This window comes from Bubalus bubalis, chromosome 10 (assembly GCF_019923935.1).
Source record: "Bubalus bubalis isolate 160015118507 breed Murrah chromosome 10, NDDB_SH_1, whole genome shotgun sequence".
Lineage (NCBI taxonomy): Eukaryota > Metazoa > Chordata > Mammalia > Artiodactyla > Bovidae > Bubalus > Bubalus bubalis.
The window spans coordinates 37,111,405-37,128,938 of record NC_059166.1 but is presented as its reverse complement, the minus strand read 5'-3'; the positions used below and the strand labels follow the sequence as shown (position 1 = coordinate 37,128,938).

Below are 17,534 nucleotides of genomic sequence, written 5' to 3'. Positions count from 1 at the left end.
AAAACAAAATTGTAGGATTCACATTACTTAACTTTGAGGTTACTATAAGTCTATAGTAATACAGACTATGATATTGGCAAACTATCAAATTTATTTATATACATATGTATGTGTGTACATATATATTTGTATACATGAAAACAGAGTCCAAAAGTAGACCCACATATTTTCAACTGACTTCTGGAAAATAATCAGATGAGAAAGTAATAATTCTCTCAACAAATGGTACTAAAATGAATGGATATCTGCATTAAAGAAAAAAGAAAAAAAGCCCTTATCTAAGGCCTTTACAGCAAACACCAGTAAATCATAAACCCAAGGTTATAAAATTTCTAGGGAAAAATAGAAGAATATTCACAAATATGGGGTTAAAAAAACAATTAAGCATAAAAGAAAAGGCTTAATACATGGAATTTAGAATTAAGAATTGCTCCTAAGCAGTTATAGCATCACAAACTTGTCTTAGTACATGGGGTAACACCCACTCAGTCAAATGGGTGTTTACATTTTTAAACATATCAAGCAGATGTATTTATTTTGTGTAAATTGTATCTCAATGAGGTTTATCTGAAAAATATATAGTTCTGATAATACTTTTTTATCTTAATTTTGGTTAAATCATTTTGTATTTCTTTTATCCCTGTGTTGACAAACAAGTTGAGAGATGAGATCAGTTCTATTCTCAAGGTTTAGGCCATTTTCCATTTTGCTTCTACAATAAAGAAAAAATGATTTTAAATTTACCTAGTACTAATATTAATAAAACTTGGAAACATGGGTAACATTGAAGGATATCCATTCACTTCGGCACCATTTGGCCATTGCGTGCATAATCACTTTAGGCATGTCCGACTTTGTGCAGCATGATGGACTGTAGCCTTCCAGGTTCCTCTTCCATGGGATTCTCCAGGCAGGAATACTAGAGTGGGCCGTCATGCCCTCCTTCAGGGGATCTTCCCAAGCCAGGGATCAAACCCGTGTCTCTTATGTCTCCTGCATTGGCAGGCTGGTTCTTTACCTCTAGCGCCACCTGGGAAGCACATTTGGCCAAGGGGTCTCAATCAATCCTATTAGGAACAATATCTCCTTTATTTTATTGACAGGAAATCCATAGATATTATCACTTAACTTCATAATATTTAAAAAAATATAAAATCAAGTATAAAATAGAGAGGAAAAAGTTATCTGTATAAAACAACATGTAGTTCAATGTGTAAATGCTTGGGTAAAACTAGCAGGCAAAATGAAACAGAAGCCTGAACCTACTCGGAGTCAATGTCAACGTGACAGATAGGGTGTAGATATTGTACTGGTGTCAATACCACCAGCAGAGGTGTTTTCAGTTATGAGATTTTTCTGGAATAAACAAATCTTGATAAGGTTAAAAAACACAGATATATTCTTTCCTCGATTTACATAGTAGATACATCCAGGGGAAAAAAAATGATGCAAAAACTTTTGCTTGTGTGCAAAATAGACTTAAATTAGGCTTCAAATATGTGAGGGTTTTTATCGAAATGAATGTCCAGTGGCCCTTACAGAGCTGCGTGGGGTGGGGGGCAATTTACGGCGTGGGACTGACCCACTCATAGCACTCTAACCTCACTGTGTACTGATGCCAGTAGTCCCCCTCCTCACTGGCTCCACCAAAAAACACCCTGGATGTCTCATAAAACTCCAGTAAAGATCTGTTCCAAATCTTATGAGAGCCACAGACCATAAAACACACACACACACACAAACAAAAAACTAGTAAGGAACTGTCATCTGAACACGGGGTGGCAGAAAACCTTGCAGAAATTCTGCTGAGTTACAGGGAAGAAATGGGGACTGCAAGCAAGACATTTTGAATCTGAAGGGAAACGAAAAGACCTTTTATTCTTTTTGAATGCATGTTACCTGACTGAATGGAAAAACCTTAATTTTCACCTTCACATTCGTCATAGACATCGCAGTGGATAAAGGGGGCTTGTTTTAGTTTGCGATCCCCTCCCCCTGCCCCTCCTCTTGCTGCCTAGCCAGCAGTAAGTCTCCTGGCCTGACTGCCTCATCCGGTTCACCCTCTGCCTCCTAGTACCCTGGCAGTCATCTGGACCTTTGGGACAGTTTTGTCCCCAGCGTGGATCACCTGGATATGCAGTGCTCTAGCACAGCTTTGCCAGGCCTTTCTCACGAGGTCCATCTTCTGAGCTTCGCTAAAGATCCTAGCTGGGCTGATTTCCCACAAAATTGAATGCTTTCCACGTGGAGGGATTTTACAGGTCACAAAGTGGTCTCTTATCAATGACTTCCTTTAACTTGAAGTTCAGCTAACAGATGAAGCCAATCTTTTCTCGCAGTGAAGGACCTAGGCTGTAGGAAAAGGCCTCTTTCACCGAGAACCCTTTAAGGGCCTGGGCCGGGAAGTCTGTGGGGCGACGGCCAGGGAAAGGGGCGGGTGGGGGAGTGTCCTCTTTCTCCCCCCACCCTCCGGCTGCGAACGAGCTGGGGTGGGTGGGGGCTGGCTCCTTCCTTTAGCCAGCAGCTGCTGCACACTCAGTTTACTAGCCCGGGCCAGGAAACCGGGCGGCAGCGACTCCAGCTCCCGAAAAGTGAATCCGCTCTGGGGGCTACCGCAATGCCCCGAGCCTTCGGGGTGCTCCTGGTCCTGCTGCTCAGCGGAGGCCTCGGGGGCGGCCAGGCGCAGCGCTCGGAGCGGCAGCAGCAGCAGCAGCATCATCGGTGGCAGCCACCCGCGCATCAGCAAAGAGGTACAGTCGAGGCACGGGCTCCAGGTCACACGCTCTGCTGGGGCCCGCGGACCTTCTCTGGTCCCTTCGTCCTACACTTGCTGGAGAGGGACCGCTTTCTTGCTTTGCCTTTGGGGAGCGCGCTTTGGGGTGAGAGGGTCTAAGTTTGATGCAAGTTCACTTTTAGCTCCCCGAGTTCACCCACGGTCTGCCTACCTCCCCCCAAAGAAAACGGAGTGTTTTCATCTTCCATGCGTTTCTGTGTCTACTTGCTATCACTGAACATCCTGCAAATTAGTTTCCTAAGTTTTTCTAAGAGGCAAACTTTCAACCAATTAAAAAACTTTAAAAAGTTTCCCCAAATCCGTTTCCATCCCCGCAGAGAAAGATTTCCCAAGCTGTGGCTAGTCTTGGAGCTTTATGGAGGGCAGCTGATACATCTTTATTTTTAGAGACTTTGTTTCTAACTCTTTGAACAAGGCGTGTAAAGGCGTTTTTTGTTGTTCAGTCGGTAAGTCGTTAAGTATGTGGATTTTCTTTCTTGGCAGTGGTGCCCCCAGACTCATCTTTTATTTACCGACATCCTATTTTGGGTATGCTATTTTATTATAGTGAAATGCCTCCCCTTGCTTAAACACGGATGAAACCTCTATGTCATTTGTGTTTTAATTAAGACCACAGTGCCCAGAAAACACTTTTCGCCTGACTTTGGAAAACAGTTATACTTAATGTAACACAAATAACTCTCCTCAGAGCGCCTTAATGTTTATATGCATATGATTTCTAAAACCCTGGGGAGACTTTGCAGGGTTAGTTTATGGTCATGAATTTTAAAAGAAGTGCACGTGCAGCATTTAACACAATAATTTATAATACAACATTTGAGCAGACTTTTCTGTAAGTTGGAAAACATGTATCAAAGTAAAAAAAAAGTTTAAGAAATATTTAAGGTTTGGTTTCAAACATCAAAATGTTTACCCTAAGAGTACAAAATCTGGAGATTAGTAGCTTTTGAAAGTTTTGATGAGACCGAATCTGCCAGAATTTTAAAGAATACTTATCCCTCTTTTGGTTAACTGGAATAAGCTATGTCAACAGTTCTGATAGTTTTTCTGCTTGCAATCTAGCATTTCTAGCATTGCTACTTTATTTTAAAGGGAGGGGAAAAAAAGGAATCTAAGCTCCTAGCTATAATAATAACCCCCTGATTAAAATTCCTAGAATAAAAATGACCTTACATTCACTATATAACATTTTTTTCCCTTCTATTTTGGCTTTTGCTTTTCTGAGAAGTCAAATGGGGTCAATGTGGCTTAATTAATAGAATTTATGAGAATGATTTTGAGAATATCTTTGGCAGCTGATTTAAAAAAATACTACTTTTAAATATTAACTTTACTCAGTTATGTGATGTTTTAACAAAACATAATACTTTAATACTCTTAGGCAGCTGGGAGTAAAGATACCAAGATCACCAACCCTCTGTTCACCTGAAGCTCAAAGCATGCAGAGTAGGGATCAAGTGGGTTCCTGACAGTTTTCCATGGCATGTCCCCCCTTTTTTTCTCTTATTCTCTCTCCTGTCTCCTCCCTCTCCCCAGTTTTATTTGAGGTAAAATTAACTCTGATTTCTATGGTCCAGGCACAAGATGAAATGAATTCAGAATGGAGAAATTATACTGCCATTCTGTTGAGACATCATTTGAACATTATGCACAATAAGGAATTCTGTACAAAATATAACATAGAGTCCACTATACACTGCTATATTTTGCATTCTAGCATCAATTATTGTGTATTTTATAGATTATTTGCAATATATTTAGAGACTGGCTCATGGATAAATGGTTAAAGCTTGTTAATATTAAAGTTTACATAAAATATATTTCATAATGCCTTAAATTTGTATAGTGCTTTATATTTTTAAAATACCTTATATATGTGAGATTATTCTACCTCCAGTCGTTATGTATTGTTAGACAAATTTAAAATTTAAGGCTTGGAGTAGCTGTGACTTAAGTTCATGCAACTGATAATAACTTAATTCTTAACAACTAAGAGCACTTCTAGTATTGTTTTATGCTCAAGTTCCCATTTTATAGTACAAAAGGTTTTTTTTTTTCCATTTAATTTTTTGAAGCCATGTTTCCTTTTCAGTACTGCTCGGTTAAAGCAAGGTCTCAGTGAAGATTATTGGATATGAGTTTGACTGAAGAGGTGTTCTCTTGGCTATCATCAATTTTCTCTTTTCAATTATACTAGCGCTGACCTTCCTGGCCAAGAATTAATTTAGAATGAGTTCTGTGTTCCCTTATAGTATGGTACCAGTTTACTAAGAATGTTGACATGAGGAAACATTTTTAGATATTGTAACTAAGTTGGAAACTTAATCAGATTTTTTTTGTTTGTTTTTTTCTTTGAAATCTTGTATAGTTTCTAGAACACAGTGAATTGTGGTATCAATAGTATTGACTCAGCAGGAAAGATATTCTAAGGAAATTCCTTAACTAAATTTAAGATTGACAGAATAGGAAAATGATACAAAGTGGGTCTGTATTTCAGCAAGGCAGTAGATAAGATCTTATCCTGATATTTGTGTGAACAATGTGTGGAAATGGAAATGTAATCATAGGTAAATTGCAGCTGAGTGAAAATAATTTCCAAAGACTATTGCATAGAAGATCAAGATCAATCCAGGAAGAAGTCTTTAGGGCTGTGACAAATGAGCTTATGCTCATTTGTCTTGGTAATGGCTTGATGGAAAATATAACATCCAAGTTTATGATAACTGCCGGTGTTCCAAAATTGATTGAGATGGCTAAGCTGGTGACTATCAGATTCAGGAATCTATAAAGGTCTCTATAGGCTGATCCATGAACAGAACCTACATGAACTTGGTTTTGTTATTTGTATCCAGATGTTAAGTAGTTTCATCTTGCCCTCTTTAGACATTTGTTGTGTACTTTATATGTATAGGAATGAGTACAAAGACAGGATGAGAAAGGCAGTCTGAACTGCAGCCAATTCAATATGAACATTCAGTGCGATATGGTGACAGAATAGTTAACTCATAAAAAACTTAGAAGCAGGTTGGTTGGTTGGTTTAGTACACATTTGAATGCAGCATTGACAAATGGATGCAAATCTAGAGGAGGAGAGCAGAAAGGTTAGAAGTCTGAAAAGATTTTTAAAGGAGGATTATTCCAAGTAAAGACTGTTAATTTGGAGAAAGAAACACTTAGGAAATCATAAGAGATATCCTTGAATTTTTGGAAAGGTTGTTATTTGGAAGAGAGACTAAAATATTGTTTCTAAAGCCTGAATTTGAATGCATAGAAGAGTGTGACAAAGAGGAAGGTTTAAGTTAAATAAAATGGGAGGAAACCTCTCCTCCCTCCTCTCCCTTCCCTGTTCTGAGCTGTTCAGAAATAATTGGGTTGTGCTGGAACACCCAGCTTCTGGAAATGTCCATGCAGTGATCAAATGTGCAACATGTCAGAGATGATTTAGGAAGGAATGCCTCTGCAGAAAGGAAGTTAAGACTCAAGTCTCCAGTCCTTAACCAAGTCCAGGATTCTAGTATTACATTCTATTGTTTTGAGAATGCATACTTGTATTTGAACTTCTGATTTCTTAAAAAATGTCAAGAAAATATTCAATGAATATAAATGTGTTTTTAGATGTCTTCTGAGATTTAAAATAAAAACATCTTTGAGATGATTGTCACTCATGTTTGGCAAGAATACTTAAAAATTTAATATGTAATTTCCACATCACCATAAATTGCACAGTTCTAAAACATCCTGTGCTATAAAATGTGAGAACACTTTATAAATTACCTGAGAACTTTTCAGGGGATTTATTGTGGCTGTAAAGCTGTAATTGATTTTTTTTTTATGGTATTTCCTTTTGTTACATTTGTAACTTGTTGGCTTGTTCACTGCGTATTGGCCGACTAGTTTGGTAAAAATGATTTATAACATGTAAAGTGTATGAGTAAGAATATGAACATATTCACCATTGACTGTTATATTATGGATGTGTTAGAGTTTATTTAAATAACATACTTTATATATTCTTAAAATCTCACTTATCGGTGTATGCAAATTGCTGATATATCTTATTCCTAAATTTTTTTTTATTTTAAGATTTCCTGCAAAGTAATAAAGTAATGAACTGAATCTGTATCAAGAGTTTCTTGGGATTATGAAAACCTTGCACATGCTTTGCCAATTCTGTCTCTCTAAATTTTTTATATTTAACATTTTATTGTGTAAACAAATAGGATCTTATTCTAGGCACACTGTAATATGCACATGAGAAAGATATAGGACCTTTCTTGCAAAAGTTTGAATAAATTTTGGTTATAATTCTGGTTAATATTTATTAATACACATCATACTCTTTTTATGATGTATTAGCTGGGTCTCTTATTTTTTATTTTAATTTTTTATTTGCAGTATTATTGCTTTACAGTGTTGTGTTAATTTTTGCTGTACAGTGAAGTGAATCAGCTATATGTATACATACATCCCCCCTCCCTTGAACATCCCTCTCACGCCCCACATCCCACCCCTCTAGGTCATCTCAGAGCACCGAGCTAAGCTCCCTGTGCTATATAGCAGCTTCCTACTAGCTATCTATTTTACACATGGTAGTGTATATATCTCAGTCATACTCTCCTTGTTCATCTCACCTTCTTCCCCTTCCCACCTGTGTCCACATATTTGTTCTCTATGTCTGTGTCTCTATTCCTGGCTTGCAAACAGGCTCATCTATACCATCTTTCTATATTCCATGCATACGAGTTAATATACAATGTTTGTTTTTCTCTTTTTGACTTTTTGACAGACTCTAGGTCCATCCACATCACTAGAGATGACCCAGTTTCTTTCCTTTTCATGGATAAATAATATTTCATTGTATATATGTTTCACATCTTCTTTTTCTGTTCATCTGTTGATGGACACTTATGTTGCTTTTATGTCCTGGCTTTTGTAAATAGTGCTGCAGTGAACATTGGGGTACGTGTGTCTTTTTGAATTGTGGTTTTCTCAGAGTATATACCCCGTAGTGGGGATTGCTGGCTCATATGGTAGTTTTATTTTTAGTGATTTAAGGAACTTCCATACTGTTCTTAATAGTATTTGTATCAAATAGATGGGGAAACAGCGGAAACAGTGTCAGACTTTATTTTTTGGGGCTCCAAAATCACTGCAGATGGATTGCAGCCATGAAATTAAAAGACGCTTACTCCTTGGAAGGAAAGTTATGACCAACCTAGATAACATATTGAAAAGCAGAGACATTACTTTGTCAACAAAGGTCTATCTAGTCAAGGCTATGGTTTTTCCAGTGGTCATGTATGGATATGAGAGTTGGACTGTGAAGAAAGCTGAGTGCTGAAGAATTGATGCTTTTAAACTGTGGTGTTGGAGAAGACTCTTGAGAGTCCCTTGGACTGCAAGGAGATCCAACCAGTCCATTCTAAAGGAGATCAGCCTTGGGTGTTCTTTGGAAGGACTGATGCTGAAGCTGAAACTCCAATACTTTGGCCACCTCATGGGAAGAGTTGACTCATTGGAAAAGACCCTGATGCTGAGAGGGATTGGGGGGCAGGAGGAGAAGGGGACGACAGAGGATGAGATGGCTGGATGGCATCACGGACTCGATGGAGATGAGTTTGAGTGAACTCCAGGAGTTGGTGATGAACAGGGAGACCTGGTGTGCTGCAGTTCATGGGGTCGCAAAGAGTCGGATGCTACTGAGCAACTGAACTGACTGACATTCCCACTAACAGTGCAGGAGGGTTTCCCTTTTTCCACATCCTTTTCAGCATCTATAGTTTGTAGATGTTTTGATGATGACCAATCTGGCTGATATGAGGTGATACCTCATTGTAGTTTTGATATGCTTTTCTCTAATAATTAATTAATGATGTTGAACATTTTTTCATGGATTTGTTGGCCATCTATATGTCTTCTTTGGAGAAATGTCTATTTATGTCTTCCACTCATTTTTGGATTGGGTTTTTTTCTTTTTATATTTAGCTGCTTGTATATTTGGAGATTAATCCTTTGTCAGATGCTTGGTTTGCAAATATTTTCTCCCATTCTGAGGGTTATCTTTTTGTCTTATGTATGGTTTCCCTTTGCTGTGCAAAAGCTTTTAAGTTTAATTAGGTTGCATTTGTTTATTTTGTCCAATTGTTTCTTAATTCACTTCAGTTACTGTAGCTCCTAAAAGATGAGATTTCACCTCACTGTAATGACTACACTTTTCACCTTCTTTAGATGTAATTATTTAACAACTCAAATAGATACCCCAAGAGTTCTACCCAGATATGGTTGCTGTAAGAAAAACATGGATTTTTTTTAACTAAAACATGGTTTTAGTTAAATAAGAAGGATTTCTGAAGTAGTAGAATTTGGATTTTTTACACCTTTCAGTTATACTGTAATAGCTGCTACTCAAAAAAGTTTCCTTTTTTGGTAGATTTCCCAGTATTTTCCAGCCCCATTTATCTAAAGTAGATCATTGCCACTCTTTTTTCTATTCATATATTTAATAAATACTGATTATTCATGAAAATGACTAATGTGCTAGACTTTTCAATGTGGACTGCTGAGAATGAATCATTGTTCTTTCTTCTAGTCCAAATAGATTTAGCAGTGACCTATAAAAAGAAATTCATCTAAGCTTTATACGGGGTCTGACATCTCCTTTCATAATCTACTTCAGAATTTTGGAACTATGATGGTGGGCCACAATGGAAGAGGAGGAATCAAGGCCTCGTGGGCCCAGAACAGGGAATACTAATTTCTGTTTAGCCTGTGCATAACAAGATTAGTGGGGTGGTTATCTGTCCTTATAGAGTCCAAAGGATTTATCAAATGCACACCTGAGTCCAGCCAGCATTAGCTGTCCAGTAGGATTTTATCCTGTGGGTAGAACATGTCTGGAAGAGTTTCCAAGAGAGTACTTAAATAAAATAGGTGACTCCAGGTTATCTGTCCAATATGCTTTATGTCCTTATTTAGCACGTGGAGACCCTATGGAAAAGATGAGGAAGAAAACATTGTCAGTGGCCAAATTGTCTAGTTTCTAATCTGGAAGACTGGAGTTTAGGAGTCTTAGTCACAACTTTGAAATGGGTAGCTAAGCAGGAACTAAGGCAGAAGCCAACTGAGGTGAATGGGAAAAGAAGGTGGGGCTTAGAGAAGGACAGCATTAGATAGGCACATGATTCTCCAAGACTCATGCCAGGCTCAGTGTATACCAGGCAGCCAGAAAGAAGATGGATTCTGGGCTGAACCCATGGGTAAAACTGAATTCCAAGGCCAGAATTTCTGCAAGAAATTGGTGGGTTGGGCCTATGTGTATTGGAATGTGGTTAAAAAGAATGATTGTATTCAGTGAGCAAAAGAGAGCTCCCCCCGCCCAACAACAACAACAAACTCAACATATCCCTGCTCTTATGGAGTTTATATTCTAGTTGAGACAAATATGATGAATATATAATGAATAAGTAATATCATGAATACCTATATTGTGTAGAATGTAGCCAGTGATGGATTTCTGGACAAATACAACAAAAAGGAGTCAGGAGTTCTAAGAATGAAGGATGGTTTCTATTTTTAAATAGTGATAAAGGGATAAAGGTTGACCTCACTGAGCAGGTCACCCTTGAGTGAACACTTGCTGGGGTTTTGGGAATGATTAATACAGATATCAGCTGGAAGAGTACTCTGAGCACAGGCAACAGGCTTACAAAGGTCTAAAGCACAATTTGAAGGGCTAGAAAAGTAATGTGGACTTGATCACTGTAAAGATTTTGCTTTTTAGTCTAACTCAGGTGGATGATACTGAAGAGTTTTGAGCAGAATAAAATGAATGAATTGAATAAATTAATATTTTTCATCTCAAGCAAGCTCTAATCCATTGGGGTAGACACATAGGATAAACGTAGGATTATTTTAAATTCATCTCCTGCCCCTAACCTTTCATTTGTAGAGCATGTTTAAGAGAATCCATTTCAGAGTATTACACTTCAACAATCTTACCATCAGGAGGCTCAGAGGCATCTTTGTAAAAATTTTTTTTTTTTTGCTTTTGGCATCTCACTTCCATTCTACTATTAAAGAATATGAATAGCTCAAAACTGCCCAAGTTCAAGGAACTTCTACATATCCTTTTATTTTGTCCCAGTGTTCCTAGAAATATGCCTTAGGTTTCTTGGAGCATTTTTAGCTAATGTACTTGTTACAAAAATTCTCTATAATCCCACATGGATATGTATGTACCGTAGAGTTCTCTTTTTTTTTTTTTTATCATTCATTTCAGTATCAGAGCTAAAGTTTAGGTACTATTATTAAAAATGACACAGTGATGTATTGATCTGATGACTTCTTTTATGAAAGGAACTTTGAAATGTTATCAACCTTTTTACAGTTAGAAGCACTCGATGCTCTACTTCGATTTTTATAACTTCTTTAAGGATCTCTGTAAGTCTTGCAGTAATCTTTGGAATAAAGTAACTCAATTTTGGGCTGACCTAATTTTATCATTTAAAACAAACCATCTCTGTCTTCCTTCTTGCCTCCTCCCTCCCTTCCCTTTCTCCCTACCTCTGCTTCTTTCCTTCCCTCATCCCCTTCCTCCCTCCCTTTCTTTTTCCTTTAATATCCTGATTCTGAATACAATATGGTTTTCAAAGAGATGATTCTAACAAATTTAACTTTTTAGAAAGTATGAAAGGATAAACTTTACCTACATATTTCATCTTATTAAAAGTCACAGATAATTATCATCTAAAGATAGTTTTGAGACATAATCTAAAATTACATTGAGAGTTAAAGCTAGGGGATTGCCTTCCAAAGATGTTTAATATGAATAAAAATATAGTATTTTTCCAGTCATCTTGAATGTGGATTTTAATATGGGAGCTTTATCCTGTTTGGCACATGACATTTAGAAGAAGATTGTAGAGGCTAGTCTATTAGTGGTTTATTACTCATAATGCTGGCTTTCTGTAGCAGGCCTAATCTAGTACAAATAGCAAGTTAATCTGTGTAAATTCTGAATGATGAACACCTGAGCAGCTATTTCGTGTCTGGCTCTTGGTAGAGGCACCTTGTAGGAAGTTATCGACATCTCTCCTCTTATGGTCTTCTCAATTGACTACTGGGCTGTGCGATTTCCCAAGGCTCTTTGTTCAACTAGGTCTGCGTGCCAGATGCTTTAGATTGGTTTAATAGTATCTAGTGCCTTGTGAGTGTTAACGCATTCATTTGCACAGCAAAAGTTTCCAACAGGTTAATATAATTATCCTCATTTTAGAGAAGGAGAAATTTGTCAAGGACAAACACATGTTCCACTGTTAGTTTTAGAAATTAGAATATGTTCCTTTTCTTGGTTTTGTGGACCCTGAGTTGCCATCTCTTTTGGAGCTTTAGATCCTTTCTGATCCTTTATAAAATACCTTAAAAATCATATTATTTCTGAATTATGTTAGTAGTCTAGTTTTAAATTGAAGATTCACTAGGTCTCATGGAAGAACAAGAAAAATAAAACATATAGTCTTCGAAACTCATTTTCATTTAAACACACACACTACTTAAAAGTATGCAGAAATACACATGCATAATACTCAAAGCTATGCATAAATTTCAAAGTATCCATCAAATTTTAGTCTTTAAATTTTTAGGATTTGGATTATTGGGTACTAGACTATAACCCACTCCAGTATTCTTGCCTGGAGAATCCCAGGGACAGAGGACAGACAGCATGGGCTGCCGTCTATGGGGTCGCACAGAGTCAGACACGACTGAAGCGACTTAGCAGCAGCAGCAGACTATAACAAAAAATTAATTGATTATTTCTGTGAGTCACCTTACAGAAATTACTTCAGTAGGCTAGAAGCAATTGTCTTTATAACAGATTCTTTAAAAAATAGTTACTGTATATGTCTGTGAATGAAAAGAGCAAGAATCAAATGATATATATAAGAATAAGAGCAGAGTTAATCTCAAAATTCCTTCTGAAAAGTGCAGAACCCTGGCATCTTCATAAAAAGATTTAAAGAGTTCTGTTTGAAGTCAAACCTCTCAGTTAAGACAGAAAATTGTGCAAACATCCTAGAGTTTGAGAGGATTTGTATGTGTATCTATGTATCCTTTATAGTTTAATGCTCTCACAGTACTTAATATATTTAATATATTATTTGATTGTTTAATCATTAGATTTTCAGTTTTATAAGCAAAAATATAGAATAAACGAATCTAAAAACTTCTAGGGTTCTGAATTTTCAAAAAAACCTAGTTGCCTTGATAAATGCTTATAGACCACAGAATAAGCTGTAAATGGGATCATTTATAGTTTTCAGTCTGGTAGCTATACTGTTAAAACTCTAAAGTGTAATTCGTTTTAAGTTGCTTGTAACATATAAGGTCCTATTCTAAAGAGGAAATAAGGTTAGTCGAATTTGCCACATCAAGTATATTTTTTCAAAAGCCTGTAGTAGCTGCCCCAATTTTCTGGCTTATTGCCTGCTATGCCTTTTTCAATTACCGAATGAGGCTCAAAGTGTGAAGGAGAACACAAAGGAGTGCAATTGCCATTTCAGGTAGCTACTTCATCTCATTGGTTTATTGTGAGGAGTATATAAAACAATGAATATAAAGCATGGTGCATCTATTAGGCACTCAATAAATGTGAATTTTCAAAGTGCCTCAAGAAAAATGAATTAGGCCTAAAAGTTGTCTTGGTGTCTCTGGCTTGAAGCAGCCTTTTTTTTTCCTCCAGCCCTGTGGTGTATCAAATTCAGCTGAGGCTGTTTATGAAAGTATTTGCTCATATACTTAAAAACACAAATGTATGAATTCAATTTTAATTGGAATTTATGTTGTAGTATTTCACTATTGTGAACTTCATAGCTTGTTATAAAAAAGACTCTTATTAACATATACTTTTTTTTTTAAAGGTATAGTTGATTTACAATGTTGGGTTAATTTCTGCTGTACAGCAAAGTGGTTCAGTTATATACACATGTATACATTCTTTTTATATTCTTTTCCATTATGGTTTATCACAGGCCATTGAATATAGCTCCCTGTGTTACACACTAGGACCTTGTTGTTTATCCATTCTGTATATACTAGTTTGCATCTGCTAATCCCAAACTGCCACTCCATCCCTCTCGAACACTTCTGCCCCTTGGCAACCACAAGTCTGTTCTTTACAACATATATTTCTTTATGTCTTCAATTTCCATATATATTCCTCTGCTTTGGAGATAACTTGAATTAGCAGAAAAAGTATAGACTTGGGAGATGGAAAGAATTGGATTCATAGCCATGTTGCCATTTTTCTTACTGAGACCAAAAACCTGAGTCAACAGAGTTTAAATTTTCCATTCATAAAATAGAATTACGCTAGATAATATTTGTGAAAATTGTTGTTATTGTTCAGTCACTAATTCATGTCCAACTGTTTGTGATCCCATGGACTGCAGCATACCAGTCCTCCATGTCCCTTACCATCTCCTGGAATTCACCCAACTTTATGTCCCTTGAATCAGTGATGCCTTCCTCATCCTCATTTGTGAAAATACTTGGCAGTTAATCAGTAAATGTTAGCCAGTTTCTTCTTTCTTTTATTACCTGATCACAAAGCTCAAAATACTTTCAGTGCATATAACACCCCTTTTGCTTTGTGAAAGTCGCTTAGTTGTATCCAACTCTTTGCAACCCTATGGACTGTAGCCTGCCAGGCTTCTCTGTCCGTGGAATTCTCCAGGCGAGAATACTGGAGTGGATAGCCGTTCCCTTCTCTAGGGGATCTTCCCAACCCGAGGATCCATCCTAGTTTTCCCACACCGCAGATGGATTCTTTACCATCTGGATTCTTCACCATCTGAGCCACCAGGGAAGCCCCAAGAAACACACCTTCGCTGACCAGTGACTCGTGTTGGGGCCTCAGTGGTGAAAGGACCGAATCATAGCCACTAGACCACCAGGACATTTTGCTATAGAAGAGCAAAATATTCTACAAGTAGACCCTAAGAGATTATAGATGAGAAACTATTTATGTCACTGCAGAGCAATTGAAGAATTCTATCAAGGTCACCCAAGTCAATAATAGAGATAGGAAGGAACACAAAGTCCTATAATTAGCTAATGATTATGCTAGTAGCCCAATATGAGAACTTGTTTAAGCAGGCAACAGAATGGAAATTTTAGCAGTACTTTGTGGCTATTTATATTTTAATTATGATATAATAAACTTTTAAAAGGAATTTCTCCATACCATTCCCTCTGGGTCATCCCAGTGTACCAGCCCCAAGCTTCCTGTATCCTGCATCAAACCTGGACTGGCGATTTGTTTCTATGATATTATACATGTAGGGAGGTGGGAGGGGGGTTCAGGATGGGGAACACGTGTACACCCGTGGCGGATGCATGTTGATGTATGGCAAAACCAATACAATATTGTAAAGTAAAAAAAATAAAAAATTAAAAAATTAAAAAAAAATAAAAGGAATTTCTCCTTTTTTGAGCTGAATTTATTAGGGATTGATAAACTACTCTTTAAAGACCTCAATGTATGGCACTTGACAAGTGCTTCATAAAGATTAGTTATTATTTTCAACACATGAAGCATCTGTCTTCATTAACATCTTCTTGGGTAGAGGTGACAATTCAGCATGTTTGACACACAATGGGAATTAATTTTAGGATGGTCTTCAATGAAAAGTCTAATTGGATTGTTAAAAAGCTCTCAATATAGACTCTCTTTATTTGGACTGTCTCTATTCACTAAAGTGAAAAAACAGTCTGAATAGGGAGAAGTTTTAGTTTGTCTACCTGTGCAGTAAGTCTAGTTGTAAATTTCTGAAACAAATAAACACTACCTCAGGAAATCATGGAACCCAAACAGATCTCTAGGAAAACCTGCTTTTTTTTAGCTTGGGGACATCAGATTTTGAAGAAAGAAAAAAAATCAGACAAAACACTTCCTAGGACTTGGCCGTAAAGAACCCGCCTGCAATGCAAGAGACCCGGGTTGGATCCCTGGGTCAGGAAGATCCCTTGGAGAAAGAAATGGTAACCCGTTTTGGTATTTTTACCTGGGAAATCCCACGTACAGAGGAGCCTGGCAGTCTATGATTTAGGGGGCCGTAAAGAGTCGGACACAACTTAGCGACTAAACAACAGACTTGCTATAGTCTCCTTCCCTATTTAAAAAGTTTCAATCATGTTTAACATGTAATGTACAACTGGTTAATTTTTCACTGTGGTAAATTGGAAAAAAATCACTAGATTTGTAATTGGGACTCCAGGATACAAGTTTTGCCTCTAGTCCTTGCTAAAACTGCGACCTTAAACAATACTTTAGATTCATTTAACTATTCTGAAATTCAATTGCCATCTAATAAAGAAGATTGAGAACATAACGTTCAACTCTATCTCATGGGGTTGTTGTAAGGGTTAAATAAAATATGCCATACAAATAGTATTGTTAATAATACTACTCTGTATTATGATAAATGATAGGTTTGGTCAAAGGCATCACTGACATATAAAGTTTTTCTTCACCCCTTTCCTTGATTTTTTTCCCTAGTGACTCTTAATACACTTAGTTCTTCTGTATTGAAAACCTTGGCACATCTTCCTTTTTTTTATATTTACTTATTTATTTTTTGTCACGTACCTCCCAGTAACACAGAAAAAGTAAATTGGTATGGAAAGGAAATATTTAAAATGCACATCCTATCTTCATTGGTTTTGCAAATAGTTACTGATACACTCTGTATGTAGAAATGATATGTTGAAAAATTCTTCAAAATACTTTTATTTTCTTTATGATCTTTCTCAAGTTTTTACAAAATATTTTCCAATCAACTTTCAAGGGCAGATTTTATCCACAGGCTTCCTAGTATGTGCTACCTAAGATGTTCTGAGAAAGCAAACCTATCCTAAGTTTCCATATTTATCCAGGAGTCCATAGATTAAGGTCAAAGTTGGCTCATGTATATAATGAGTCTAACCTGTTTATGATTTTCATTTATGTAATAAGTAGAACGATGAATCCAATCTTGTACAAACTTCAAGAGCTATTGTTATTTCAAAAAGCTAGAAGGGCACATAATTAACTAGTTACTCTTTCAAGATCTTCAGCTGTGTAATGTTTAGAAATTAATATGGTAAGTTTTATAATAATAGGACTTTTAAAATTTACTGCTCTATTTCTTGTCTTTAGACTGGCATATAGTAGGCACACAATAAAAATTGTAAAATGAAGCTACTCTTTTTGGGCAGACTAAAAGAATTGCCTTTAAAAATTGCTGTACATGTACTATATTTCCTAATCTTTTTATCGTTCAGTTCAGTTCAGTCGCTCAGTCGTGTTCGACTCTTTGCAACCCCATGAATCGCAGCACTACAGGCCTCCCTGTCCATCACCAACTCCCGGAGTTCACTCAGACTCACGTCCTTCGAGTCAGTGATGCCATCCAGCCATCTCATCCTCTGTCATCCCCTTCTCCTCCTGCCCACAATCCCTCCCAGCATCAGAGTCTTTTCCAGTGAGTCAACTCTTCGCATGAGGTGGCCAAAGTACTGGAGTTTCAGCTTTAGCATCATTCCTTCCAAAGAAATCCCAGGGCTGATCTCCTTCAGAATGGACTGGTTGGATCTCCTTGCAGTCCAAGGCACTCTCAAGAGTCTTCTCCAACTGCACAGTTCAAAAGCATCAATTCTTTGGCACTCAGCCTTCTTCACAGTCCAACTCTCACATCCATACATG

At 37.1% G+C, this 17,534-nt stretch overlaps 1 protein-coding gene across 2 annotated transcripts in view; it reads left to right on the top strand.

Moving 5' to 3' along the window:
• The first annotated feature begins 2,457 nt into the window (after positions 1-2,457).
• Positions 2,458-17,534, top strand: part of LAMA2 (laminin subunit alpha 2) — a 708,999-nt gene continuing 693,922 nt past the window's right edge. For both annotated transcript variants that reach the window (XM_025294565.3, XM_025294564.3), the window contains exon 1: positions 2,458-2,750. In XM_025294565.3, coding sequence (XP_025150350.3) covers positions 2,618-2,750 — 133 coding nt within the window. In that variant the 5' untranslated portion in view covers positions 2,458-2,617. The remainder of the gene's footprint in view (positions 2,751-17,534) is intronic.